General features: G+C 43.2%; 2 protein-coding genes and 1 long non-coding RNA gene across 4 annotated transcripts in view; 1 reads left to right on the top strand and 2 right to left on the bottom strand.

Annotated features, from left to right (window-relative positions):
- Nucleotides 1-426: 426 nt before the first annotated feature.
- On the bottom strand, nucleotides 427-13,713 carry IL17RA (interleukin 17 receptor A). The gene is made up of 12 exons (XM_075210715.1): nucleotides 13,524-13,713; nucleotides 11,810-11,834; nucleotides 11,555-11,701; nucleotides 11,326-11,450; nucleotides 10,467-10,581; nucleotides 10,017-10,064; nucleotides 6,341-6,489; nucleotides 5,073-5,147; nucleotides 4,324-4,414; nucleotides 3,740-3,838; nucleotides 3,201-3,218; nucleotides 427-2,411 (listed from the first exon to the last, which is right to left on the bottom strand). The coding sequence occupies exons 1-12, from the start codon at nucleotides 13,641-13,643 to the stop codon at nucleotides 1,051-1,053; spliced, it is 2,373 nt and encodes a 790-aa protein (XP_075066816.1). The 5' UTR covers nucleotides 13,644-13,713; the 3' UTR covers nucleotides 427-1,050.
- A 129-nt stretch (nucleotides 13,714-13,842) lies between these two features.
- LOC142153279 (uncharacterized) overlaps nucleotides 13,843-27,753 on the top strand; it is a 43,597-nt gene continuing 29,686 nt past the window's right edge. Inside the window, exons 1-2 of one of the 2 annotated variants that reach the window (XR_012691463.1) lie at nucleotides 13,843-13,929; nucleotides 21,904-21,997. This is a non-coding gene — a long non-coding RNA (uncharacterized LOC142153279). The remainder of the gene's footprint in view (nucleotides 13,930-21,903; nucleotides 21,998-27,753) is intronic. The other variant, XR_012691464.1, reaches the window with a different exon arrangement.
- Nucleotides 24,941-27,753, bottom strand: part of CACNA1C (calcium voltage-gated channel subunit alpha1 C) — a 278,371-nt gene continuing 275,558 nt past the window's right edge. Inside the window, 1 exon segment of the mRNA XM_075210714.1 lies at nucleotides 24,941-27,181. Coding sequence (XP_075066815.1) covers nucleotides 26,888-27,181 — 294 coding nt within the window. The 3' untranslated portion in view covers nucleotides 24,941-26,887.

Consider the following 27,753-nt stretch of genomic DNA (forward strand, 5'->3'; position numbering starts at 1 on the left):
ACAGCAGGGATTACTCTGTTCCCATACGCACATGATACAGATTAACTGGATTCTCCAGCAGACAAGTAGATAGTTTCAAAAACAGCTTAAATAAGTTCTGTATTAGCACCAGAAGGCAGCAAAAAAAATAACAAATTATAACCAGGTGAGGAATCTGGATTAACGGGTGGATTTTTGTGATCTTGTACTGACCCAAAGATTTATAATAACCCTGGTACGTCAGTGCTGTCCTATGGCTGAAGTTGTGTGTTAATCCTGTCAATAAATCACATATTATTTCAGTATAGAGCTATGTCCAATTTATGATCCTTAAAGAACCAATCAGTCGTTCACATTTTCCCCCATCAGATTAATTTTTTTCCCACACATTTGTAATGTAGGAGAATATATTATATTTATTGTAAAAAAAAAAATCACATAAATTGGGTCTCACGTTAAGTGCTAGACACATTATTACATCTATAAAGACCTTACATTGAAACATTTTATAAAACGATATACGTATTTGACGCCTCTTCATACTGGTAATTAACAAATATACAGATTGATTTGTGTCCATGTGTTTGATCGAACATTCATACAAAATAAATGACTAAGAGATACGTTCCCTGTTTAGGATACATTTCTGAAGTTCTCACAAAGAAAACAAGATTAAAAATTCTATTCTGATAGAACAATTAAAATTAGGGTTATTTGGGGGCAATCGGTATATTGTGCAATTTATTTTAATGTGGGCGTAATACCTTTTCATAGCCATAGAGGGCGCTGTGCAATTTGGTATTTACAGAGCAATGTGCAAATTTCATTCACTGGTTCCTGAGTCCTGATGCCTGTAATTATGGGGGCATGTGTGGGCGATTGCAATTTTAGGAGAAAAATTGTAATTAATGAGAAGCGACAGTCACTGTGACATTTACAGCTGTGCTGATATGCGACATCCAGAAACTTGTCTACACTGATGAGGTTCAAAATATGGGAGCGAGACATTGGTGGAAAACATAAGCTCCAGCCCCCTGGTTAAATGACCCCCCCCCCCCCCCACCCATAGACTCACTGGAAGTCCGCCAAGCCCCCATTAAGCAGCAGTAGCCGAACGGATTCGTCTTTGATTGCCTGCAAGTCTCCTTCATTTGGGTTCCAGGAATTATACCCCTGGTCTGCGGACTGCTGGGGCAGTTTATCTGCCGGAACTATGGGCAAGTTTATGTCCGCCGCACACGGATCCACCAGGGAGGTCCGCTCGGGCGACTCATAAAGGTCATCGGGCTGAGCTACAATTAGGTCCATGTCGGGCGTCACGCGTTTGTCTTCCAGAAAACTGTGGTAGAAAAACCTTTTCTGTGCTTCGCTCACATGATCCATAGACCGGAATCCCTGGTCAGAGGGGATGGAGAAGTCAAGTGAAGGTTTGTTAAGTTCTGGAAGAGAGATCTCTTCTCCCACCAAGAGTGGCTCCAGGACAAAGGCTTCTGTTGAGTCCTCCGCTTTAAGTAAAGGCTGTTGAATTGCCAACGTGGAATTTGCCTCGTACAGGAGAGGTTCCACACGGGTGCTCGGAGGTCCAACCACAAGCATAGGGTCTATCACCATGACAGATTCTGGCTTTTTAATGATTGGGTTCACCATACAGACTGAAGTCTCAGGACAACGAACAAGAGGGTGGGCTTTACGAGTGAGGTTACTGTCAACAACCTCCTCTTCTTCTTCTGTGCTGTCAGCTTCCTCCACTCGTATTGGCGAACACTCTTTCTCAAACCAGTCCAAACAGTTGTCCTGCCATTTCTGGCACCGCTCAATCGCCCTCACCAAAGGCTGGTAGGCTGGATTTTCTTCCTGTACGACACTAAACTGTAGGTTGGGCTGATGGCGTTCTTGCCTTTGAATGCGGAAGAAGAGGTCTTGCAGGTTTTCCGTCAGGGCAAACTTTGGGCAGATATCCAACGGAGAGAGTATATGCCCAAGATTGAAGAGTTTACCAAAATAGGCAACCACGTAACGATCGTAGGGCTTTGCCTTCTGAAAATCGGGGAGGATGAGAGCAAGGGAAGGGGTGAAAAGATCTCCAAACTGGTGCGTTATGTCCTCTCTCAAAGTGACTCTGGGTTCCTGAAGATTCTGCATCGCCTTCCACTTCTCTTGGGCCCCCCGAGAGCAAAGAATGAGAATTGTTCCATTAACCTTCTCGATTTCCTCCTTCTGACGGCCCAGCCACGGAACGGCACCGGACTTGCCGATGTCTTGAACATGAAACCGGTCCAGCACTACATCCAGGCCCCATGCCGACAGGAGATCTGCCAACCGTATAATCACATTGACGTAGTGTTTGTGATCAGCAGAGTACACAAGCCAGACCTTCCGTTTGGCTAGTGGAGGTGGGGGCGCTGGTGGTTCGGGGATACCTAGTGTTTTACCTGGACAGAAAGAGAAATGAGAATTACCGGAAGGAGTAATAGCCACATACATTGAAAAGATCATTCGTCTAGAAGCTACAGATCCATGGCAGTACTCGAGGACATTATATGGTAAGAAACCAAAAATAGAAATTACTTTCCAATTTAAAAAGGTCTCTAACCTTCTGGAGGTTGTTTAAGAGGCAAAACCGCAAAGTCAGTTTCAGCCTCACGTCTCAGTAAGTGTAAGACGGCTGTTTACAGAGAAGTGGAAATTTGCACAGGCTGAGGGGCAGCGTAGGGTGGAGCGAGGGCGTGTACAGAGTAGGCACACCAAGATTATTAAAATGAGACAAAGGGGTGGATAGGATGCAGTATTTAGGGGTGCTCTTTGCTGTGCAGGAGGGTGCAGACATTTCTCCTTTGCAAACAGTCCACGAACTTTGTACCAGCTGAGAGCTGGGGGTATATGTGTCTCACCCATTTAATGGGACCCACGAAGTGCTGGAGAACCTCATGTTAAACAGCACGCTAATTCAAGGCTCACACTAATCTGTTGCAGGGAATGACAGTCCCCTTATTAATTGTAATAGCCAAATAATAATAATAAAAAATATGTATCTCAGCATCAGACCAATAGAAAGTATAGTCTGTCGAGAGCAAGAAACAAAACACTCTCTAAAATACACTTATATGTTGTATCTACGCCCCAGGACCGGTATTATCACACGCCCTTTAAATCTGCATATAACTGTTAGCGGAATTAAAAGACGGAAAATCTTCTTGTTATACCTGCAGGTCTCCACTTACCTCCTGGGTAGATGCATTCTGGAATCAATAGAAAGATAAAAAAAAAAAAAAAAAAAAGAGTCAATAAAAATTTACTTGGAAAAAAATAAATTAAATCACAATTTTCCTGCAACAATCCCGCCCGTACCTCGCTACTCTGTACAAGGACATAAGACCTGACTCCGCCTACAGCGGCTTCAGAAACAGATACAACGGATGTGTATCTTGCTGTGGAAGAGAGATCTCTGTTTTGCTAGTATTATAATGCCACAGTCTCACACACGGAGATGAAAACCTTATTTTGCACTGATGAGCCCCTATAAGAGCGAAACAGTCTAGAGGTGGGATTCTGTCTCATGCTGCAAGGATTGAATGGGTAAAGATTACCCATAAGTCTGTTCTCCTGAATAGGAGGGGCTTATTTCTATATTGTTCATAGGCTTCATTCTAGTAAGGTTTGTATCCCTATATAACAAGAGACATTATGATCTATTGTGACATCTCGTGGTGTCGTGACATCCCTTGCTGGAACGTACCAACACAGAAAACGTGGTTCTTACCTTTATAAAAGTATAACATGGTTATAACGGCGGCGAAGAACAAGAACGTGACAAATACTGAAATCGCCCACAGGTAGAGACGTCCCGGAGTCTCCAAAGCTGTAACATATAATACACACTGTTATCTGTAATTACCTCTGGTAGGGAATACACCATTAAACTACGCTGCTAACTGAGCGGACCGCGCACTACGCTGCTCCATAGGCTTAGATTTATTTTGTCGGCCACAAGCTCGGGGTGTTACACATTTATACATAACCAGCTATTCAGTGCTTAGAATGAATTCCACATTTTTATTCCCAGAGAACTGTCAAATAGCAGCAATATGGCGTTTCTTAGTTTTCAGCAGACGATATCAGGCGTAGCCCTAATTCAGATATCAGAAGTTATGCCATTAGGGTGTAGTAACCGTCATAGCAAATATAATTAGGCAACACCATTTTTTTCATCAAGTTACCTTATACCTCCTTATTCCATGTGAATTAATAGTAACATCACCAACACATAATGTGGCGCTGTACAACGAGGAACTTTGGCTGACATGAAGAGCTGCTATGCTCAGCAACAAACGGAGTCACACTCACCTGGGGGTGTAGGCGCAGTAACCAAGGAACAGATGGGTTTGTAGGTCATCCGCACACAATCATTCTGGCAGGATGGATGATAAGGCCAAACCTAGAGTCAGGGAGACAGCCAGTCAGGGGGGTGGCCGGGGAATCGGCAAATCACGGCTATAATTTAATATACTGTGTAATGGGGTATTTATAAAAGGACAATCACATGACATGTAGGAATGACTGAGCGCTATAAAGTGCACGCAAGACAGTAAGGGGCATATTCAATTAGAGTTCCGGTCCGCGTTAGCGAGGAAAGTGCGCGTTATTGCCTGTATAACGGTACCGCAATAACGCAGATTTTCGTACGCAACCCTGTGGGCTGCGAACGAAAATCCACGTTATTGCGGTAACGTGGATTAAGTTCGCGGCCTGTTCCCGTGGATCGGAATTGTAATTGAATATGCCCCTAAGAGGCCAGCTCATGAGCTCATGCAGTGCAACTTGTATCCAGCAGGTGGCGATGGAGCTGCTGGTGAGTTGAGACTCCTCATAATGTACAATAGATTGTGGAATATCTGGGAGCAGATTACAGGTTATGTAGAGGGCACTTTCTGTTTGACATTAAGCAAAGCCACCGACCCCAGTGATAGAGATAGTGTTTAAGGGGTGAGGGAATAACTAACCCCCAGCTGAGTGTTATATATATATATATATTACACATAGGCTTAAACAGTGTACACTACTTCTTAGACCAAAGACTCAGTCAGATACATTACCACAATCGTATACCAGCATGGGTTATATGTCACAGGGCTGGGGAAGGTAACTTGCACACGTTCAGAGAGTGTCCCCTGTAGAACAGAGGAAAAAAAAAGATAATAAGACACTGAGTCCACATTGCGTTCCACGATCAATCATGTCCTTTATTTCATCCAGATACATAGCCGAATCGTTATTACAACACAATGTTCATATCCATATACTGAACATATGTATTGATTCGATTGTTTCGTTTGGACTCTGGAGAACTGTTCTCCTCTGCAGTCAGTGAAGTAACGAGTTACAGAAAGCAGACGTAGGAGGAATCTACGAGATAACTGGCTGATCACCGCACAGCGGGCCCCCAGCGAGGACCACTCCGTTCTGCTAAGTTTCTGGATTGGGCAGCGCGGTGGCTCAGTGGATAGCACTTCTGCCTCACAGCACTGGGGTCATGAGTTCGATTCCCGACCATGACCTTATCTGTGAGGAGTTTGCATGCTCTCCCCGTGTTTGCGTGGGTTTCCTCCGGGTGCTCCGGTTTCCTCCCACACTCCAAAAACATACTGGTAGGTTAATTGGCTGCTTTCAAAATTGACCCTAATCTCTCTCTCTCTGTGTGTCTGTGTATTAGGGAATAGACTGTAAGCTCCAATGGGGCTCGGACTGATGTGAAGGAGTTCTCTCTACAGCGCCGCGGACTCAGAGGCACTATATAAATAAATGGTGATGATGATGATGATGGATTGCCGAAGGTCGTACATTAAGTGTAGCAGTGATTGTTAGTCATTTCGAAAGTGTAATATTTTATAAAATATGGCTGTTATTATACAGAGCTGTTACCGATCCCTCACATCAGAACTTATATGAACTGCAGAGACTTGGTGGTGGATTTACACATGGTCAAGTTTTTAAGCAATTATTTGGTAAATATCCAACGTAACGATCAGTGTTTTGTGAAACGGTGAATTCTACCAAATGTATATTATATTCACATGTACATATAACGAAGCGGTTTTATTACACAAGACCCATTTCTTAAGATTTATATGCACATGTACATTGTAGAGAACAGTCTGTAGAAATCAATCAACTAATTTGTTTAACTTTTGTATTAATCTTTCTATCAACCCTGAATAACGAATAGATTTAAAAAAAAAAAAAAAAAAAATTGTGCAGATATACATTTAAATGTATAAAAACTGTAAGAATATTATAGGATAAAGTGGATAATATTTCGGTCAAGAAGGAGATTCTAAATAACCAACAAAATATCTGCGGTTACCGATTGCAACTTGATTTTCTCATATAATTTTGTGTCTTCTCGGTTTAAGACTTGTACCCCGTATTCATGGGACTCTTTTTCAGGAGTAAACATCACTACGAGATTATCCGTGCCAACCTCCAGGCTGATATTAGGGTTCCAGCAATAGCCTAAAATGAAACAACAGGGGGGGATTGTACATTTATTTTTTTAAAAAAAATGTTTTGTTTTTTTTTTACTGTATTTTCCAACAGATATTCAGTTACTGATGTATAATTCAGTGGTTCCCAAACTTTTTCAGTTCGCAGCACCCTTAGAGTCTCCAAATTTTTTCAAGGCACCCCTCAAAAATAATTACTGAGCAGTCCTGTTTTAGAAGTAGTTGGGTCAAAAAATTTTAATAAGTATTTAGGTCACGACAGAAATACTTATTTAGTTGTATGCAAAAATGCCCCTCTGCATCCAGGCACACTGCCCCCTCTGCATCCAGGCACACTGCCCTCTCTCACGTTGCCCCCTCTGCCCTCTCTCACGCTGTCCCCCTCCTATTCCCTCTCTCACGCTGTCCCCCTCCTCTGCCCTCTGTCCCCCTCCTCTGCCCTCTGTCCCCCTCCTCTGCCATCATTCTGTCCCCCTCCTCATCTGCCATCATTCTGTCCCCCTCCTCCTCTGCCATCATTCTGTCCCCCTCCTCCTCTGCCATCATTCTGTCCCCCTCCTCCTCTGCCATCATTCTGTCCCCCTCCTCCTCTGCCATCATTCTGTCCCCCTCCTCCTCTGCCATCATTCTGTCCCCCTCCTCTGCCATCATTCTGTCCCCCTCCTCCTCTGCCATCATTCTGTCCCCCTCCTCTTCTGCCATCATTCTGTCCCCCTCCTCTTCTGCCATCATTCTGTCCCCCTCCTCTTCTGCCATCATTCTGTCCCCCTCCTCTGCCGTCTGTCCCCCTCCTCTGCCGTCTGTCCCCCTCCTCTGCCATCATTCTGTCCCCCTCCTCCTCTGCCATCATTCTGTCCCCCTCCTCCTCTGCCATCATTCTGTCCCCCTCCTCCTCTGCCATCATTCTGTCCCCCTCCTCCTCTGCCATCATTCTGTCCCCCTCCTCCTCTGCCATCATTCTGTCCCCCTCCTCCTCTGCCATCATTCTGTCCCCCTCCTCCTCTGCCATCATTCTGTCCCCCTCCTCCTCTGCCATCATTCTGTCCCCCTCCTCCTCTGCCATCATTCTGTCCCCCTCCTCTTCTGCCATCATTCTGTCCCCCTCCTCTTCTGCCATCATTCTGTCCCCCTCCTCTGCCGTCTGTCCCCCTCCTCTGCCATCATTCTGTCCCCCTCCTTTGCCATCATTCTGTCCCCCTCCTCTGCCCTCTGTCCTCCTCCTCTGCCATCATTCTGTCCCCCTCCTTTGCCATCATTCTGTCCCCCTCCTCCTTTGCCATCATTCTGTCCTTCTCCTCTGCCATCATTCTGTCCCCCTCCTCTGCCATCATTCTGTCGCCCTCCTCCTCTGCCATCATTCTGTCCTCCTCCTCTGCCATCATTCTGTCCCCCTCCTCTGCCATCATTCTGTCCCCCTCCTCCTCTGCCATCATTCTGTCCCCCTCCTCCTCTGCCATCATTCTGTCCCCCTCCTCTTCTGCCATCATTCTGTCCCCCTCCTCTTCTGCCATCATTCTGTCCCCCTCCTCCTCTGCCATCATTCTGTCCCCCTCCTCCTCTGCCATCATTCTGTCCCCCTCCTTTGCCATCATTCTGTCCCCCTCCTCCTTTGCCATCATTCTGTCCTTCTCCTCTGCCATCATTCTGTCCCCCTCCTCTGCCATCATTCTGTCGCCCTCCTCCTCTGCCATCATTCTGTCCTCCTCCTCTGCCATCATTCTGTCCCCCTCCTCTGCCATCATTCTGTCCCCCTCCTCCTCTGCCATCATTCTGTCCCCCTCCTCCTCTGCCATCATTCTGTCCCCCTCCTCTTCTGCCATCATTCTGTCCCCCTCCTCTGCCATCATTCTGTCCCACTCCTCCTCTGCCATCATTCTGTCCCCCTCCTCTTCTGCCATCATTCTGTCCCCCTCCTCTTCTGCCATCATTCTGTACCCCTCCTCTGCCGTCTGTCCCCCTCCTCTGCCATCATTCTGTCCCCCTCCTCTGCCATCATTCTGTCCCCCTCCTCCTCTGCCATCATTCTGTCCCCCTCCTCCTCTGCCCTCTGTCCTCCTCCTCTGCCATCATTCTGTCCCCCTCCTCCTTTGCCATCATTCTGTCCTTCTTCTCTGCCATCATTCTGTCCTCCTCCTCTGCCATCATTCTGTCCCCCTCCTCCTCTGCCATCATTCTGTCCCCCTCCTCCTCTGCCATCATTCTGTCCCCCTCCTCCTCTGCCATCATTCTGTCCTTCTCCTCCTCTGCCATCATTCTGTCCCCCTCCTCCTTTGCCATCATTCTGTCCTTCTCCTCTGTCATCATTCTGTCCTCCTCCTCTGCCATCATTCTGTCCCCCTCCTCCTCTGCCATCATTCTGTCCCCCTCCTCCTCTGCCATCATTCTGTCCCCCTCCTCCTTTGCCATCATTCTGTCCCCCTCCTCCTCTGCCATCATTCTGTCCCCCTCCTCTTCTGCCATCATTCTGTCCCCCTCCTCCTTTGCCATCATTCTGTCCTTCTCCTCTGTCATCATTCTGTCCTCCTCCTCTGCCATCATTCTGTCCCCCTCCTCTTCTGCCATCATTCTGTCCCCCTCCTCCTCTGCCATCATTCTGTCCCCCTCCTCTGCCATCATTCTGTCCCCCTCCTCCTCTGCCATCATTCTGTCCCCCTCCTCCTCTGCCATCATTCTGTCCCCCTCCTCTGCCATCATTCTGTCCCCCTCCTCTGCCATCATTCTGTCCCCCTCCTTTGCCATCATTCTGTCCCCCTCCTCCTTTGCCATCATTCTGTCCTTCTCCTCTGCCATCATTCTGTCCCCCTCCTCTGCCATCATTCTGTCCCCCTCCTCCTCTGCCCTCTGTCCTCCTCCTCTGCCATCATTCTGTCCTCCTCCTCTGCCATCATTCTGTCCCCCTCCTCTGCCATCATTCTGTCCCCCTCCTCTGCCATCATTCTGTCCCCCTCCTCTGCCATCATTCTGTCCTCCTCCTCTGCCATCATTCTGTCCTTCTCCTCTGCTACGATCCCTCTCACACTCTTCCCCGGGCCAGGCGCCAGCCACAGAAAAAAGAAAGAAAACAGGAACTTACCAATCCGCCGGGCGCCGGGCCCCAGCAGCCTCCTCTCTCCCGCAGCAGCTTGTTACTGACGTCAATATTCAGTGACAGCTGCGGGAGAGAGGCGGCTGCTGGGGCCCGGCGCCCGGCGGATTGGTAAGTTCCTGTTTTCTTTCTTCTTTATAGGTCTGGCCCGCGGCACCCCAGTGACAGCGCCGCGGCACCCCTGGGAGCCGCAGCGCACAGTTTGGGAACCGCCGGTATAATTAAAGATAAGATGGAAGTTTTAAAATAGCTTTAACAGGTTGAGTGGTACGTTTTATGCTCATCTACAATCACGTGGTGATACAATTTTACAGTAACAAATGTCTGAAGGAACTGGGTATAAATTTGGTGGCCTATAAGGTAAGCAAAGTGTTTAGAGAGGTCGTCGGGCCAAAATACTTGTAAGCAGTTTCCATTCAAGAAAATTCTATTAAAGACACTAACTAACGTACCCATTTGGCAGCAGGTGTCCGTGTGTATCATATTAGGGTCACTGCAATCTGTGGAGAGAGGAGATCAGGGTCACAAGGGGTCAGAAGGTTCGGAAAGGATTATACAGTTTGGGGTACGGAGGCCAAGACAGATTATTACAGCATATTGGTGGGCTGAGGGTCGCAGGGTGAAATGCTCAGGTGCAGGATTACAATTTTGATCAAAGTTTATTTAATTTATGCATAATATACACAAAGTGTAATATGGTATATGAATCCCGCTCCGGAATAGTATACAATCGCACAGCAAATGCCAGGATGGAGCAGTAGGTCTCTAGTGGCCGGACGAGGTACTGCAACTTTTAATTTTTACTGTGGACAATGCTTCAAGGTTTGGAGGATTCCATGGACCTGTGACCCCACCCCTACAACCCCGAAAAGAAAACAGTAAAGATGCAAATATATTATTACTTGGCACGTTGACGCTCTGGTGCTTGCTGTTAGCGTCCTCCTGTTTGGGCAGATGTTGGATCGTGACGTGATACTCTCCGGGCTCCACCTGGAACTTATTGTAGGAGAACTGCCACTGGGAAGAGGAGAGTAAAGAGCGATTATCACCGAAACTCACATCAACAACTAGTTCTGTGTAATACGCTTTTAATGAGACGCGTTTCGCACTTCAGCTGAGAAACGCGTTTCTAGGCGAACGTTGCAGAATGTGTATATATTAGAAAAAAGTTGCAAACCCACAAAAGTGCTACAAGTAAAAGGACAGTCCCGACGTCCCCCCTCTCTCATAGTTATTTAAAGCCATAAACTAGACTAAACCGAGTGGATTTACATCGTATGAAAGTCAGTGTAGAAGCGGACATGACGAATGTCAAATAATCCACATATTTAATAAGTCTCTCACCTGGCTGCCATCTACTCGCCTGGGCAATTATGATAGATATTGGGATTCGCTCGGGGTTTCCATTCCCTTTAACCAATTTTATTTCCGTCAGACTAAAGAGCTCACTGACACCTATCCGCTGTTATTACGCTTTTTATCAGCTAAAGATAATCACATTAAAAATAGGTTGAACGATTCCTTTTGGGCTCAATCCCTTCATCTTGTTCTGGAATGATAATGCCGCATTTAAAATGTTACAACGTGTCACAACCTATTTCTAATGCGTTAACGCGCGCTACAATTACGGTAGATTGTATCGGGAAAAGCGGATAACAAAAAAAAATCGTGAAAAACATGTTAAAAACGCGTCCCCGAAAAGCGTCCAAAGAGCATAATCTTTTGTGTATGTTCATGGTTAATAGGTCATCGCTCCCTTACTTGCTGTCCGTTTTCATTAAGCTGTCCGGGAAACTCGTTACCAAAGTGGAATTGGACACATCGCGTCGTACTGGTGCCGGCTTCCAGGATGGAGATCTCTGCACCTTGTAACGTTTTTATACTGGCTGTGAAAGAGGAAGAGCTGACGTTAAGAAGCGGAGCAGCGATCTAACACCGTTACAGCCATGGCGGTGGTGGCGCGACACGCGTCTGTATTCATTCCACTCACCATCTCTGCTCACGGTCCAGTTAATCTGTAGCACAGGCACCCTGCGCCCCGTCTCGTCCAGTCCAGTCCCGACCGTGACCTCCACGTGATCGGGGGCAGTGGGGGTCCAATCAAACGGGTGAAGCCAGCTTATGTCAAAGCAGTTACCTGATAGGATGAAACAAATAGGGATCTGACCACCCCGAACCTGACCCTCGATCACATACAGACACACATTCTTGTGACGACAGGTAACAATCATTCGGAATCACTTACTGTGTACGAGGGTGCACTGAATCCCCTGCAAAATCAGAGAGGGGGCAGTGTTAGAAGCAATGTATAACAATCACACTTTCCAGTCTTATCACCTGTCCAGTTACTACCTGTGGTTCTTATCACACACACTGGTCTATACAGATAACATACAATAGGGCCACGGCTGTCCATCATAGTCATGGGAGTATTTAACTGGAAGTACAAGACCCAGTATTCCCCCAGACCCGGTCCAGCTGACCAATCGCCTTCAGCCGTGTGAGACTGTCGCCTTGTTATGTGCGTGAGCGCAAACTGTTCACTTCTGGCAGCGGTTCAGGCTCCAGCGCTCCTGGTGCAGCCACGTAAAACAAAACACGTGAAGCTCAGAGGGTCCAGATTACTCCAACTCACTAACATGTCTGCATTTTTATTTATTTTTATGACACATGGAGCGAGGAAGGGGCCCCATCAGTAACTTGCCCAGGGCCCCAGAGTGCAATGATCAGGCAGCACACACAAGAAATCTAGTGGGCAGGAAGTTGGGACACCCAGATTTAGTGGTCTCTAAACCCCTCTCTATCCGGCTGTCAAAGGATCCAGTTCCCACTGACCCTGAAAATATTGGTGAATCAGTTCTCACGTCTGAGAATATAAACATTGTAAATTACAGAGTAGCAGTGGTAACACGTTATATATATATATATATACATACACTGAGGGGACCTGTCACTCACAGAGGGGACACACACTGAGGGGACCTGTCACTCACACAGGACACACACTGAGGGGACCTGTCACTCACACAGGACACACACTGAGGGGACCTGTCACTCACACAGGGGACCTGTCACTCACACTCACACAGGACACACACTGAGGGGACCTGTCACTCACACAGGGGACCTGTCACTCACACTCACACAGGGGACCTGTCACTCACACTCACACAGGACACACACTGAGGGGACCTGTCACTCACACTCACACAGGACACACACTGAGGGGACCTGCCACTCACACAGGGGACCTGTCACTCACACTCACACAGGGGACCTGTCACTCACACTCACACAGGACACACACTGAGGGGACCTGTCACTCACACTCACACAGGACACACACTGAGGGGACCTGTCACTCACACTCACACAGGACACACACTGAGGGGACCTGTCACTCACACTCACACAGGACACACACTGAGGGGACCTGTCACTCACACAGGACACACACTGAGGGGACCTGTCACTGTCACTCACACAGGGGACCTGTCACTCACACTCACACAGGACACACACTGAGGGGACCTGTCACTGTCACTCACACAAGGGGACCTGTCACTCACAATCACACAGGACACACACTGAGGGGACCTGTCACTCACACTCACACAGGACACACACTGAGGGGACCTGTCACTCACACAGGACACACACAGAGGGGACCTGTCACTCACACAGGACACACACTGAGGGGACCTGTCACTCACACTCACACAGGACACACACTGAGGGGACCTGTCACTCACACAGGACACACACTGAGGGGACCTGTCACTCACACTCACACAGGACACACACTGAGGGGACCTGTCACTCACACTCACACAGGACACACACTGAGGGGACCTGTCACTCACACTCACACAGGACACACACTGAGGGGACCGGTCACTCACACTCACACTCACACTCACACAGCAGCTCCAGCACCCGGCTGGCCCCGGGGTACTCACCGGCTGGGAGCAGCTGGGCTCCGGCTGGGGGATGACTCTGAGCCCCTGGGCTGCAGCCAGCAGCAGGGTGAGGTACAGGGCCCGGTGGGGGGCTGAGGGGCCCCGGGGGCCCGGGGTCATGGTCCTGTCGGGGGACACAGAGGCGACAACTTCTCCGCTTCCTCCTTCTCAGAGGGCGGGGATATGCAAATCCAAACATCTGTCTGACCAATCAGCGCGGCGCCCAGCCCAGGTGAGCGCGTGTGTGAGGCGGAGCCTATTCCGGGAACTGGCGGCCGGGGAATCCCGGGCAACAGGTATGTAAATGAGGGGGCGGGGCTCCGGGCAGAGTCTTCATTACCCCGGATGTAGGAGAGTGTGGCCCTTATATATATCATTATATATAGGTATATGTCATTATATACAGGTATATATCATTATATACAGATATATGTCATTATATACAGGTATATAGGTCATTATATACAGGTATATGTCATTATATATACAGAGATATATCATTATATACAGGTTAATGTCATTATATCCAGATATAGGTCATTATATACAGATATAGGTCATTATATACAGGTATATGTCATTATATACAGGTATATATCATTATATACAGATATATGTCATTATATACAGGTATATAGGTCATTATATACAGGTATATGTCATTATATACAGAGATATATCATTATATACAGGTTAATGTCATTATATCCAGATATATGTCATTATATACAGGTATATGTCATTATATACAGATATGTGTCATTATATACAGGTATATGTCATTATATACAGGTATATAGGTCATTATATACAGGTATATGACATTATATACAGAGATATATCATAATATACAGGTATATGTCATTATATACAGGTATATAGGTCATTATATACAGGTATATGTCATTATATACAGAGATATATCATTATATACAGGTTAATGTCATTATATCCAGATATATGTCATTATATACAGGTATATGTCATTATATACAGATATGTGTCATTATATACAGGTATATATCATTATATACAGATATATGTCATTATATACAGGTATATAGGTCATTATATACAGGTATATGCCATTATATACAGAGATATATCATTATATACAGGTTAATGTCATTATATCCAGATATATGTCATTATATACAGGTATATGTCATTATATACAGATATGTGTCATTATATACAGGTATATGTCATTATATACAGGTATATAGGTCATTATATACAGGTATATGACATTATATACAGAGATATATCATAATATACAGGTATATGTCATTATATACAGGTATATAGGTCATTATATACAGGTATATGTCATTATATACAGGTATATGTCATTATATACAGATATATGTCATTATATACAGGTATATGTCATTATATACAGATATGTGTCATTATATACAGGTATATGTCATTATATACAGGTATATAGGTCATTATATACAGGTATATGACATTATATACAGAGATATATCATAATATACAGGTATATGTCATTATATACAGGTATAAAGGTCATTATATACAGGTATATGTCATTATATACAGAGATATATCATTATATACAGGTTAATGTCATTATATCCAGATATATGTCATTATATACAGGTATATGTCATTATATACAGATATGTGTCATTATATACAGGTATATGTCATTATATACAGGTATATAGGTCATTATATACAGGTATATTACACTATATACAGAGATATATCATAATATACAGGTATATGTCATTATATACAGGTATATAGGTCATTATATACAGGTATATGTCATTATATACAGAAATATATCATTATATACAGGTATATGTCATTATATACAGATATATGTCATTATATACAGGTATATGTCATTATATACAGATATGTGTCATTATATACAGATATGTATCATTATATACAGATATATTTCATTATATACAGGTATATGTCATTATATACAGATATGTATCATTATATACAGATATATGTCATTATATACAGGTATATGTCATTATATACAGAGATATATCATTATATACAGGTATATGTCATTATATACAGGTATATGTATCATTATATACAGATATGTGTCATTATATACAGATATGTGTCATATACAGATATGTATCATTATATACATATATGTGTCATTATATACAGATATGTATCATTATATACAGATATATGTCATTATATACAGGTATATGTCATTATATACAGAGATATATCATTATATACAGGTATATGTCATTATATACAGATCTATATCATTATATACAGGTATATGTCCTTATATACAGGTATATATCATTATATACAGAGATATGTAATTATATACAGGTATATGTCATTATATGCAGGTATATATCATTATATACAGAGATATATCATTATATACAGGTATATGTCATTATATACAGATGTATGTCATTATATACAGGTATATGTCATTATATACAGATATGTATCATTATATACAGATATATGTCATTATAAACAGGTATATGTCATTATATACAGGTATGTATCATTATATACAGGTATATGTCATTATATACAGATATATGTCATTATATACAGGTATATAGGTCATTATATACAGATATGTATCATTATATACAGGTATAGGTCATTATATACAGATATGTATCATTATATACAGGTATATGTCATTATATACAGATATATGTCATTATATACAGGTATATAGGTAATTATATACAGGTATAGGTCATTATATACAGATATGTATCATTATATACAGGTATATGTCATGTAAAAGTCACCAACGTTCTGCTGATTCCATAGCTGAAGAGTTCTGAACTTTCATTGACATTAATGTAAGCACAAAAACTGTGCGGTGGGAGCTTAATGGATGGGTTTCCACAGGGCCGTAACCAGGGCTGTGCGACGGGCGATCGCCCAGGGCGCAACACTGAAGGGGGGCGCAATTTAGGAATATTTTAGGTCCGTTTGGTTAAAATTGAGTGCTAGGGGGGCAGCATTTGTCTTTCTCGCCCCAGGCACTAGAATTCTAAATTACTGCTCTGGGTTTGCATGACTGAGCAATGCCCAGCGTCGGATGGAGGGGTGTAAAGCACAGCGACACTGGACTGTGGAGCAGTGGGAGCGTGTTCTGTGGAGTGATGAATCACACTTCTCTGTTTGGCAGTCAGATGGGCGAGTCTGGGTTTAGCGGATGCCGGGAGAACGTTACCTGCCTGACTGCATTATGCCAACTGTGAAGTTTGGTCGAGGAGGGATAATGCTATGGGGCTGTTATTCAGGGTTTGGGCTAGGCCCCTTATCTCCAGTGAAGGGCGATCTTAATGCTTCAGCATACCAAGTCATTTTGGACAATGCTGTGCTTCTAGCTTTGTAGTAACAGTTTGGGGAAGGCCCTTTTCTATTCCAACATGACTGTGCCCCAGTGCACACAGCAAGGACTACAAAGACATGGTTTGATGAGTTCGGTGTGGAAGAACGTGACTGGTCCGCACAGAGCCCTGACCTCAACCTCATCGATCACCTCTGGGATGAACTGGAACGGAGATTGTGAGCCAGGTCTTCTCCTCCAACATCAGTGTCTGACCTTATAAATGCTCTACAGAATGAATGGGCACAAATTCCCACAGAAACACTCCAACATCTTGTGGAAAGTCTTCCAGGAAGAGTGGAAGCTGTTATCACTGCAAAAGGGGAACTAACTCCATATTAAAGTATATGTATCGGAATACAATGTTATTACAGTCCCTGCTGGTGTAATGGGCAAGTGTCCAAATACTTTTGTCCATATAGTGTATATAGATATCACAGTATAGGTAATTATATATAGTTTAATGAAATCAGTATAGGTAACTATATAGAGATATAGATCAGTATAGGTAATTATATATATATATATATATATATATATATATATATATATATATATATATATATATATAACCTATACTGTGATATCTATATAATTTCCTATACTAATGTCTATATATAATTCTCTATAATGATATCTGTATATAATTACCTATACTGTGTGTGTTTGTAGTGGGGTTTATTTTCATAGTGTAATAAGCGAGGGGAGGGGATTTGTATTAATGTATTGAAAGAGGGGGACCTTACTGTAATGAGGAAAGAAGGGGCTGTTTTCAAGTAATGAGTGATGGGGGGTTTCTTAATGTAATGAGGGAAGGGGGAGGGGTGTCTGAATGTAATGAGAACTGGCTTATTAATTTAAAGGTGGACTGTGGGTAGGGGCTAAGTTTGGGGAGAAGGAGGGCTATTTATTAATTGTGATTACAAATTATTTAATGTCAGGGATGGTTGGCGGAAAAATGCTGTTAATTTATTACCAGGGAAGTTTGGGGTGAATGAAATAGATTTATTAGTAAATTGTGATACTATTTAATTTTGGGGGATGACTGGGGGGGGGGGAATAGGGCTATTTATTAAATGTGAATATTATTAATTTTATTTCATTTAATAGAGCTGGTTGCAGGGAGGGAGGCCTAATTATAAAACGTGGGAGTTAGTGATTTAAAGCCCCGGTTTCTATATTTCATGTGCCTGTAATATTCCAACTAGGGCACCAACAATCCAGGATCCAGATACTCAGTACCTGAGCATAAGCCACCAGCTGCCACATTTGACTTTGTTTCAGCTGATGTAAGGGCCCTATAATTAGTATTATGTATTATAATTAGTATTATGTATTAGATTTAGTATTATGTATTAGATTTAGTATTATGTCACACACATATATCTCACTTCCCCACAATAGACACTTATATTAATAATATATGAAAATCTAAAACATTTATTATATATTTCTGAATTTACTTCTAAGAGGGAAATATAGGAGCAGGGACAGGTATAGACAGATGGGAGCAGGGGGTAAGGGACAGTGAGAGGAGCAGGGGGTGAGGTACAGAGGAGAGGATTTGGGGAGAGAGAGGGAGATACCTCAGATGATGATGATGGGGGCACCTGGGCAGGACACAGATAAGGGGAAGTTGAAGGGTCACAAGGATGACATAACTGAGAGGTGAACAAACACAGGATTGGTGGGGACACAGGTTCGGTAGCCTTGGATCATTTAATATGTTTTACAATATACCGTATATTGTAAAAATACATCTAAAATTAATTTAACACTATCAAAATCTCCAAAAGCTCTTGGTAGCCCTCAGATTTCATTTAAAATTCTTATATCTGCACTTCTAAATTCTCACTTCGACCACTGTCTATAGTACTATCTATATATAACTACCTGTGCTGTGTACTGTATGACTATAATTACCTGTACTGTGTACTGTATGTCTATAATTACCTGTGCTGTGTACTGTATGACTATAATTACCTGTGCTGTATGACTATAATTACCTGTACTGTGTACTGTATGTCTATAATTACCTGTGCTGTATGTCTATAATTACCTGTGCTGTGTACTGTATGACTATATAATTACCTGTACTGTGTACTGTATGACTATATAATTACCTGTACTGTGTACTGTATGACTATATAATTACCTGTGCTGTGTACTGTATGACTATATAATTACCTGTGCTGTGTACTGTATGACTATAATTACCTGTACTGTGTACTGTATGTCTATAATTACCTGTACTGTGTACTGTATGACTATAATTACCTGTACTGTGTACTGTATGACTATATAATTACCTGTACTGTGTACTGTATGACTATATAATTACCTGTGCTGTGTACTGTATGACTATATAATTACCTGTGCTGTGTACTGTATGACTATAATTACCTGTACTGTGTACTGTATGTCTATAATTACCTGTGCTGTGTACTATATGACTATAATTACCTGTACTGTGTACTGTATGACTATAATTACCTGTACTGTGTACTATATGACTATAATTACCTGTACTGTGTACTGTATGACTATAATTACCTGTACTGTGTACTGTATGTCTATAATTACCTGTGCTGTGTACTATATGACTATAATTACCTGTACTGTGTACTGTATGACTATAATTACCTGTACTGTGTACTGTATGACTATAATTACCTGTACTGTGTACTGTATGACTATAATTACCTGTACTGTGTACTGTATGACTATAATTACCTGTACTGTGTACTGTATGACTATAATTACCTGTACTGTGTACTGTATGACTATAATTACTTACACTGTGTTACACGTGAACTGCTTTGTTTCCTGCACTCATCACACATTACACCCAGCTCCCATGTAATCCCCATTATCTGCTTAACTCCGTGTTTCACCCCAGGACTCTCCATCCACCTTGTACTTCCAATCCCGCCTCTCCACTTTCCTCTCTCCCCTTCTCCCTTCCATCTATCCATGATCTATTCATTTCTAAATCCCTCGAACCCCTTGTTATTACAGAAACCTGTCTCATTTCTGTCACTACATCCCCTGCAGCTCTCTCCTATGGGGACTCTCCCTCAGCCACACTCCCAGACCCGGAAACACACAAGGTGGTGGAGTAGACATTCTACTTTCTCCATAATACATCTTCCGAGTCATACCCTCTGCTCTCTCCCACTCATTCTCTTCCACACTATCTGTCCATTTTATCCTCTCCACCTTCGTGTTGCTGTCACTCCTTTGTCTACTCTCATACTGTGAGATGTCAACATTCCCATTGATAATCCCACTGTCTCTTCTGCCACTAAACTTCTTTCACTTCCTTCCTCCTTTGTCCTCTCGCAGTGGACCTCATCTCCCACCCACCGTGATGGACATTCCCTTGATCTTGTCTTCTCCTGCTACTGCTCCACTTTAGTTTCTCCAACTTGCTCTCTGACCACAACCTCCTTTTCTTCAGCTAAACCTTATCTCATGCCGTCCCCCTGCACCCAAACCCACACGCACACAGCGACACCTAAATACTCTTGACTCAATCCACTTCTTATCTTCACTGAAACAATTCCTCTCCTCTATGATTCCTCTCCAGCCCAGATCCGGCCGCCTCTTTCTACTACAAAACACTTCAGCCCTAGACAACCACATAGTCTCACAATAGTCTCCACCTTCAACTCCCTTCTCTACACACTTGAATCTCCCCCATCCTCTCACTCAGATTATGATTTTGCCCCTACATCAAAGACACAATCAACACAGTTCAACAAGATCTTTCCAAATACCAAATGCCACACTCCACACCTACCTTCTGCTACAGTCCCCAATCCACCCTCAGTCCCCAATCCACCCTCAGTCCATTCTCCTAGTAACTGAGGACAATGTCTCTCATTATCTTACCCTGCAGCTTAACCCCTCGACCTTATTCCCAACTTCTCGGTTCAATCTTGAGCGACGTGTATAAATCCGCCTATCTCACGTACTCTCCTCGACTCTCTGAAATCAGCTTCTGCACCCAACATGCTACTATGGCTGCCCTCACATACGTGATCAATGATCTACTTACAGCAACGCCTAAATGTCTCTTCTCTATACTTAATACTTTTCTTCCTGGACCTCTCTGCTACTTTTGACCACCCTCTCCTCCTGTGCACCCTTCACTCCATCAACCTTCGTAATGGTTCTTTCCTGATTCCCTTCCTATCGACCCGCTGCTTTAGTGTCTCTACCTGTGGCACATCCTCCGCTTCACTATCTGTTGGGGTCCCACAAGGCTCTGTTCTCGGCCACATGCTTTTCTCGCTGTACACGTGTTCTCTAGCGGTAACTCCTTTGCTCTATTGGCTGCCTCTACCACCTGTATTCTCTCGGCACTGAAATCTACCGCTCCTACCCTGACCTCTTCTGTGCTATATGTGTAACCAACTGTCTCTCTGGTATCTCCACATGGATGTCTCAACGTTACCTAAAGCTCTTCATGTCCAAAACAGAGCTAATTACCTTCCCTCCTGACAGAGTCACCACCTGCCCTCAAAGCTCCACTCACTGTCAATAACACCACAATTTCCTCAGTCTCCCACTGCCTTGATGTCACACTTGCTCTCTGCTTTATTCCTCATCCAGACTCTCTCCCAGTCCTGTCGCCTCCATATTGCCAGAATACGTCCTTTTGTTACCCAAGATGCTACCAAAACTCTTATGCATCATCTCCCATCTTGACTATTGCCACCTCCTGATATCTGGCGTTCCTTACACCCATATATCCTCACTTCAATCCATCCTAAATGCTGCTGCAAGACTGATCTTCCTCTCTCACCGCTCTGCAGATCCCTACACTGACTCCCTGTGTCCTCCAGAATACAATTCTAATTACTCACCCTTATCTACAAAGCCCTCAAGAACAACACCCCTGCATACATCTCATATCTCATATCACAATACTCTCCCTCCTGCCCTCTTAGATCTACCTCTGACCTGCATCTGTTTTCCATTATCCCACAGCTATGTGTCCTAAATGAAAACTGATTGGGCACTCCATGTCCGTGAGTGTGTTTGGAAAATTTGGTGACTGCCTCAAATTACTGGATTGTCACAAGTAAGTAGGTTCTATTCCAATAACCTCACCTAGGACGATGTTAAGGTTCCCACTCTCTCAGCAATTACTATATTGATTCAGGACGCACAATGTGACTGATTCACATCTTGCTCAAGAAAATAAAACACTTATTTTATTTAATTTTTTTAAATAAATTTTATTTCTTAGCCATTTTTACAACATCATTCCTTAGGTAAAAATGCAATCTTACATAAATATACATTTGTCCCAAAGATCAACCTTTAAATATCTTTATTTCAGAGCCCATTTTGCCGGAGACTGGATGCCACGTGCAAGGAGGGGGTAGGGGGATTACTTTAACCACCGAAGAGGTAAATGTTCCCAACTGCCCCTGGGTACATGGGAGGGGGGGGGGGCATCAGGAAGGCTGGAATATTGGAAGCAAATTAGGGGCTGTCTTAGGACAACTGTCTCTCCAACCAGAGGGGCTTTTGTACAACCCACCAACCATCAAACCCTATCAATGAATTTAGGATAGTTTTCAAGTAATTATAACCAACCACAACATCCTTTATACAGACAGATTAACGTGACCTAAATAACCAACTTGCATAAAAATGTTCAAACTTTTTTGCTGAAATATTTCCCTGGCATCAGGTGTGACATTGGCAGTGTCTGTATAGAGCTTTACTGGCACTTGGGATAGCCGTGGCTACAGCTACTAATACTGGACAAAATTAGGGTTACAGTGTAATAATTAATCAATAGAGGTATAAACATAGAATCATCCCATGTGTAACTCCGTGATAACTCAATTGTAAATCAACGTCCCTGGTTTTCATATTAACCAACTGCTCGGTATGAATACCAATCGCTGGGAGTATAGTGTCCTATGTCTGTATACAGTGTAATAGAATTGTATTATGGTCAGGTCATGTTGGAGGTGTAGTGTCCTATGTCTGTATACAGTGTAATAGAATTGTAATATGATCATGTCCAGTGATCAGGTCATGTTGGAGGTGTAGTGTCCTATGTCTGTATACAGTGTAATAGAATTGTATTATGATCATGTCCAGTGGTCAGGTCATGTTGGGGGTGTAGTGTCCTATGTCTGTATATAGTGTAATAGAATTGTATTATGATCATGTCCAGTGGTCAGGTCATGTTGGGGGTGTAGTGTCCTATGTCTGTATAGAGTGTAATAGAATTGTATTATGATCATGTCCAGTGATCAGGTCAAGTAGGGGGTGTAGTGTCCTATGTCTGTATATAGTGTAATAGAATTGTACTATGATCATGTCCAGTGGTCAGGTCATGTTGGGGGTGTAGTGTCCTATGTCTGTATAGAGTGTAATAGAATTGTACTATGATCATGTCCAGTGGTCAGGTCATGTTGGGGGTGTAGTGTCCTATGTCTGTATACAGTGTAATAGAATTGTATTATGATCATGTCCAGTGGTCAGGTCATGTTGGGGGTGTAGTGTCCTATGTCTGTATATAGTGTAATAGAATTGTATTATGATCATGTCCAGTGGTCAGGTCATGTTGGGGGTGTAGTGTCCTATGTCTGTATATAGTGTAATAGAATTGTATTATGATCATGTCCAGTGGTCAGGTCATGTTGGGGGTGTAGTGTCCTATGTCTGTATATAGTGTAATAGAATTGTATTATGATTATGTCCAGTGGTCAGGTCATGTTGGGGGTGTAGTGTCCTATGTCTGTATACAGTGTAATAGAATTGTATTATGATTATGTCCAGTGGTCAGGTCATGTTGGAGGTGTAGTGTCCTATGTCTGTATACAGTGTAATAGAATTGTATTATGATCATGTCCAGTGGTCAGGTCATGTTGGGGGTGTAGTGTCCTATGTCTGTATATAGTGTAATAGAATTGTATTATGATTATGTCCAGTGGTCAGGTCATGTTGGAGGTGTAGTGTCCTATGTCTGTATAGAGTGTAATAGAATTGTATTATGATTATGTCCAGTGGTCAGGTCATGTTGGGGTGTAGTGTCCTATGTCTGTATACAGTGTAATAGAATTGTATTATGATCATGTCCAGTGGTCAGAAGCTAAAGTTGAATTTTGAGGTTCCATATGGTGGGCGACACCTATATTTTTTAGTCGCCCAATTCACCTGGGACTAGTGATATCATTGTGACACATTGTGACTTTATATGACAGAGGGAGGGACTGTGGCCAAACTAGTCATAGCTAAAATTGGTAGAATTGTATCAATGAAGGATTAATCATAGTATCCCAATCAGTGCAGCCCCCCATGGATGTCAATCTGATTAATATGGATCCAGCTGATAAAACGGCTGCTGCTACTGTGAGATATAACAGGGACAGGTTCACAAACTGATATATTCAAAACTGACCAGTTTTGTTATAATGTTTAATCTATTTTATTTAACTCAGTATATGAAAATATTTTCTGATATTCTGTATAATTTTATGGGAAATTCCATTAATTATGATTAGTTGATGGGTTAAAATGTTTTCTCTGTGTATCACATGGCAGTTTTTTTGTTTTTGGGAGGGGGTAGAGTGGGTGTACAAATAAATAACACCACAGTTTTTTTCTGGATATATAGACAATAGCAATCTTGTCGCCTCATCAGCAATAGGAAAGTGAATAAATAAACTGATTGGTGCACTCGATAATTGCAAAATAAGTATAAGCCCAATTGTAAAATAGGCCTTTTCCCTCAAATGACGGCTCCATATTCTGCTTCTGACATCACTGGTAATTACCTAGCAATCTATATATACAGCCATTATATGGAAGAACTGCAATAAAGTTATGAGTATACTACATTCATGTACATGCATGTAAAGAAAGTTATGTTTAACCTTTAGCCTAAGCAGACAGGAAACAAGCTGGAAAAAAAACTATAGGTCTAAAGGTTTGAAAACCTGCGTACGTGAATCCCTGCACGTCTGAGTGGCGCGTTGTAACGTGATGGTGGCGTGTTGTAACGAGAGAGTGGCGTGTTGTAACGAGAGAGTGACAGTGAATTATATCTACTTAGTTGGGTTTAATTTTTTTGATAAATACTCAATTAATTCTGCACCTTTATTAATACACATATATTCCAGGGTGCCACCTTCGCAATGGAACAGCGCCCCCTTGTGGATTATATTTGTTTGACTTTACCAGATAAAAAGCTTTCGACAAAGTGTCTGTGCGTGAATTAGCTGCAAGGACTCTGAATATATTTCATACACTGAATATAGCACTGGTGCTTTTTGTTCATAAAAATGGGACATGTTGCAATGCCGGTTTGGAGGAGACAGCGCTGAGCTCCATCATTAAGAGACAGGGAACAATCCTTTGTAAGCAGTTGCAAATGTAGCAAAAATCCGCTATGTATTTGGAACATTCGTAGGATCAGGTAAATCCTTTCTCCAAACATGCTAAATTGGGACAACAAAAGTCGCCCTCAACTTGTCCACTTTTCTGTGAAAGCCCGCCCACTCCCTCTAAGCCCCACCCCTTATTAGCTCTGCAAATTGTGACAATCGGGAGGTATGGGTATATTACAACGCTACGGCAATGCTATCAGATGGGAATGGAGTGATATAAAATAACAAGCAAGATCTGTCATGTGTTTTATACTAGTGACATAAGATCCCTACAATGTCCGGACTATTTATGTGTTGTGTAACATTTTATTTATCAGTATTCCCCATTTTAGCAGCTATTCCAACAGTAGTAACACGACGCGTTTCAAGCCTACGTACGCTAAACATGGTGACAAAAATATACCAGTGTTAGATTGCCAGAGATCAGCACAAAACCCGTCCTGGAGGATCAGTAGTAAACCGGATAAAATTGATAATATGTGAAGCTTGTTCTCATGGTCACACTTCAAGGGTTTTTCCCAATAGAGTGCAGTACCTCTTGACAGCCTACAGGTGGAGCTGTCTGCTTTAGTAATTTCTGGTGTGCATGTTCTGCCATGTATAACATCATTCAAAAGATTGTAATAACATCTGTATGTTAACCGTTCAACAGAACGAGCAGTAACAGGGATATATTAATAGACCGGTCTGGTTTCGCTCTCGAAGACTAAGCAAATGGTAAACAAATCCTTGGCAGAGGGTTTTGCCGGCAAACGGCATGTCTTTTGGCCGGTAGCCATAACTGTCTATATGGACGACAAACTTTACCAAACCTCTGCAACAGAGAACATTTAAAGGGGATACCAATCCTCCATAAATGCTTACTTACGCATTTAACACCTCAGCCAAAACATAATGTTATTAAAAAACACTTCGCTTCTAAAGATCCTTCTGCATCATCCGTCGGGCACAGTCAATCACAATACCTTAAGGAACTACACCAGCGGGACGTGACAAGTGCACCATGAAGATGTGAGTCAATGGGAGGCTGAGCCCGATGACAGAATGTCTGCGGCAGAGACCAGGCTGGATGATGCAGCAGGATCTATGTATGTGTAAGTAGCATTAGATTCCAGAGAAATGTGTTGGCTGGGGAGGTAATTGCTTATATAACTCAGGAACAACAAAGACAGTGCAAGAAAGAATACAGCAGTGATTAGCAGAGCAATTAAGACTTCTCCCCAAGACACATCCTCATGGTTAAATTTCTTGATTTGAAGGATCTTTTCCAGGGTGCCGTGAGTCCCCCAAGCGATTCCAACAAGATCTCCGATCGTAAAGCGCAGACAGTCCGCTCCATATGTCTATCCCCCCCCCCCCCTCCCGCCCCAACTAAAATGGATGAGGAATGCTGTTCTGGTCACTCCAGGTCACAAGAACAGTGAGGCACTTCTGAAACAAACTTATTAGGAACACAAAAAAAAAATTAACCGAAATAGGAGCACAAATATCTTCTCCAAAACATCCACCCTCTGACCAATTGGCATAACTACGGCTCTCGTCCGTCTGAGGTTTGCAAGCTACAGGCTGCTCACGTATATTGGACAGTCCTCCTGTTCGCCCTCGCTGTTCGGACAGCCCGCTGAGTGTCCCGGATCGTCTGACCCACCCCCTGCGCAGTCTGGCCCCTGGTCCCTGCGTTTGGAGAAAGGCGAGAGCTTCCCGTTCGGGCTGGGGTTGCCATTCAAGAAGCTGTCAGCTGCGGATTCCATCTCCTCTATCGTCATGTCGCAGGCGTCCGCCAGCTCGTGCGTCGCCACCTGCAGGAAGCGGGGGTCCTGAGCAAACTGCGCCAAACCTTCCGAGATCAGCACCTTCGCGGTGTGGAGGATCGGAAAACCAGTGCGGCACATACAGGGAGAGAAGAAATGTAATATAAGAATCTGCAACAAGATCAAGCATCATAAAACATTGACTTAATAATGTTTTGCGCTTATTCTAAAATATATTTCCTACGTTCATCTATTTCAAGTGTCTGAACTATACCAGAGGCATCGCTTGTCCTTTATGGGTGGTCAGGTGTGGCCTACAGGTACGAGAACTTATAATCAAAAACTCGTTACCCAGGGCGTTACGGAAAAGCCAGAAAGACGAAAAAGTAAATAATTGACAGATGACATTAATAATGAATCAATTTGAAGGAATAAATCTTAATCTGCACCGAAAATTATTCTACATCAAGAAAAAAATAATTTGAACTCACCAATAAACTAAAACCGTCGAACATTTAATCTAATCAAAAAAGGTGACACGTCACACAAAATGCCGGTAATAGAGTTGATAAGTCAAAAATGAAAAAAACAATGTATTAATAAATCTGCAAAGACGGATACAATATTTATATTAGTAAATGTGATATGAAGAAGTCACGATGGAACATGGATAT

The sequence above is a fragment of the Mixophyes fleayi genome, chromosome 4 (genome assembly GCF_038048845.1).
Source record: "Mixophyes fleayi isolate aMixFle1 chromosome 4, aMixFle1.hap1, whole genome shotgun sequence".
Classification (NCBI taxonomy): domain Eukaryota; kingdom Metazoa; phylum Chordata; class Amphibia; order Anura; family Limnodynastidae; genus Mixophyes; species Mixophyes fleayi.

Excerpts from the sequence above, each read along its gene's own strand:
- IL17RA (XM_075210715.1), bottom strand. The coding sequence starts at position 13,643 with ATGACCCCGGGCCCCCGGGGCCCCTCAGCCCCCCACCGGGCCCTGTAC. Across the intron at positions 4,415-5,072 it reads CATGCTGGTATACGATTGTG|GTTTGGCCTTATCATCCATC; the intron begins GTAATGTATCTG and ends CCCTGACTCTAG. Across the intron at positions 3,839-4,323 it reads TACTGCGCCTACACCCCCAG|CTTTGGAGACTCCGGGACGT; the intron begins GTGAGTGTGACT and ends TATATGTTACAG.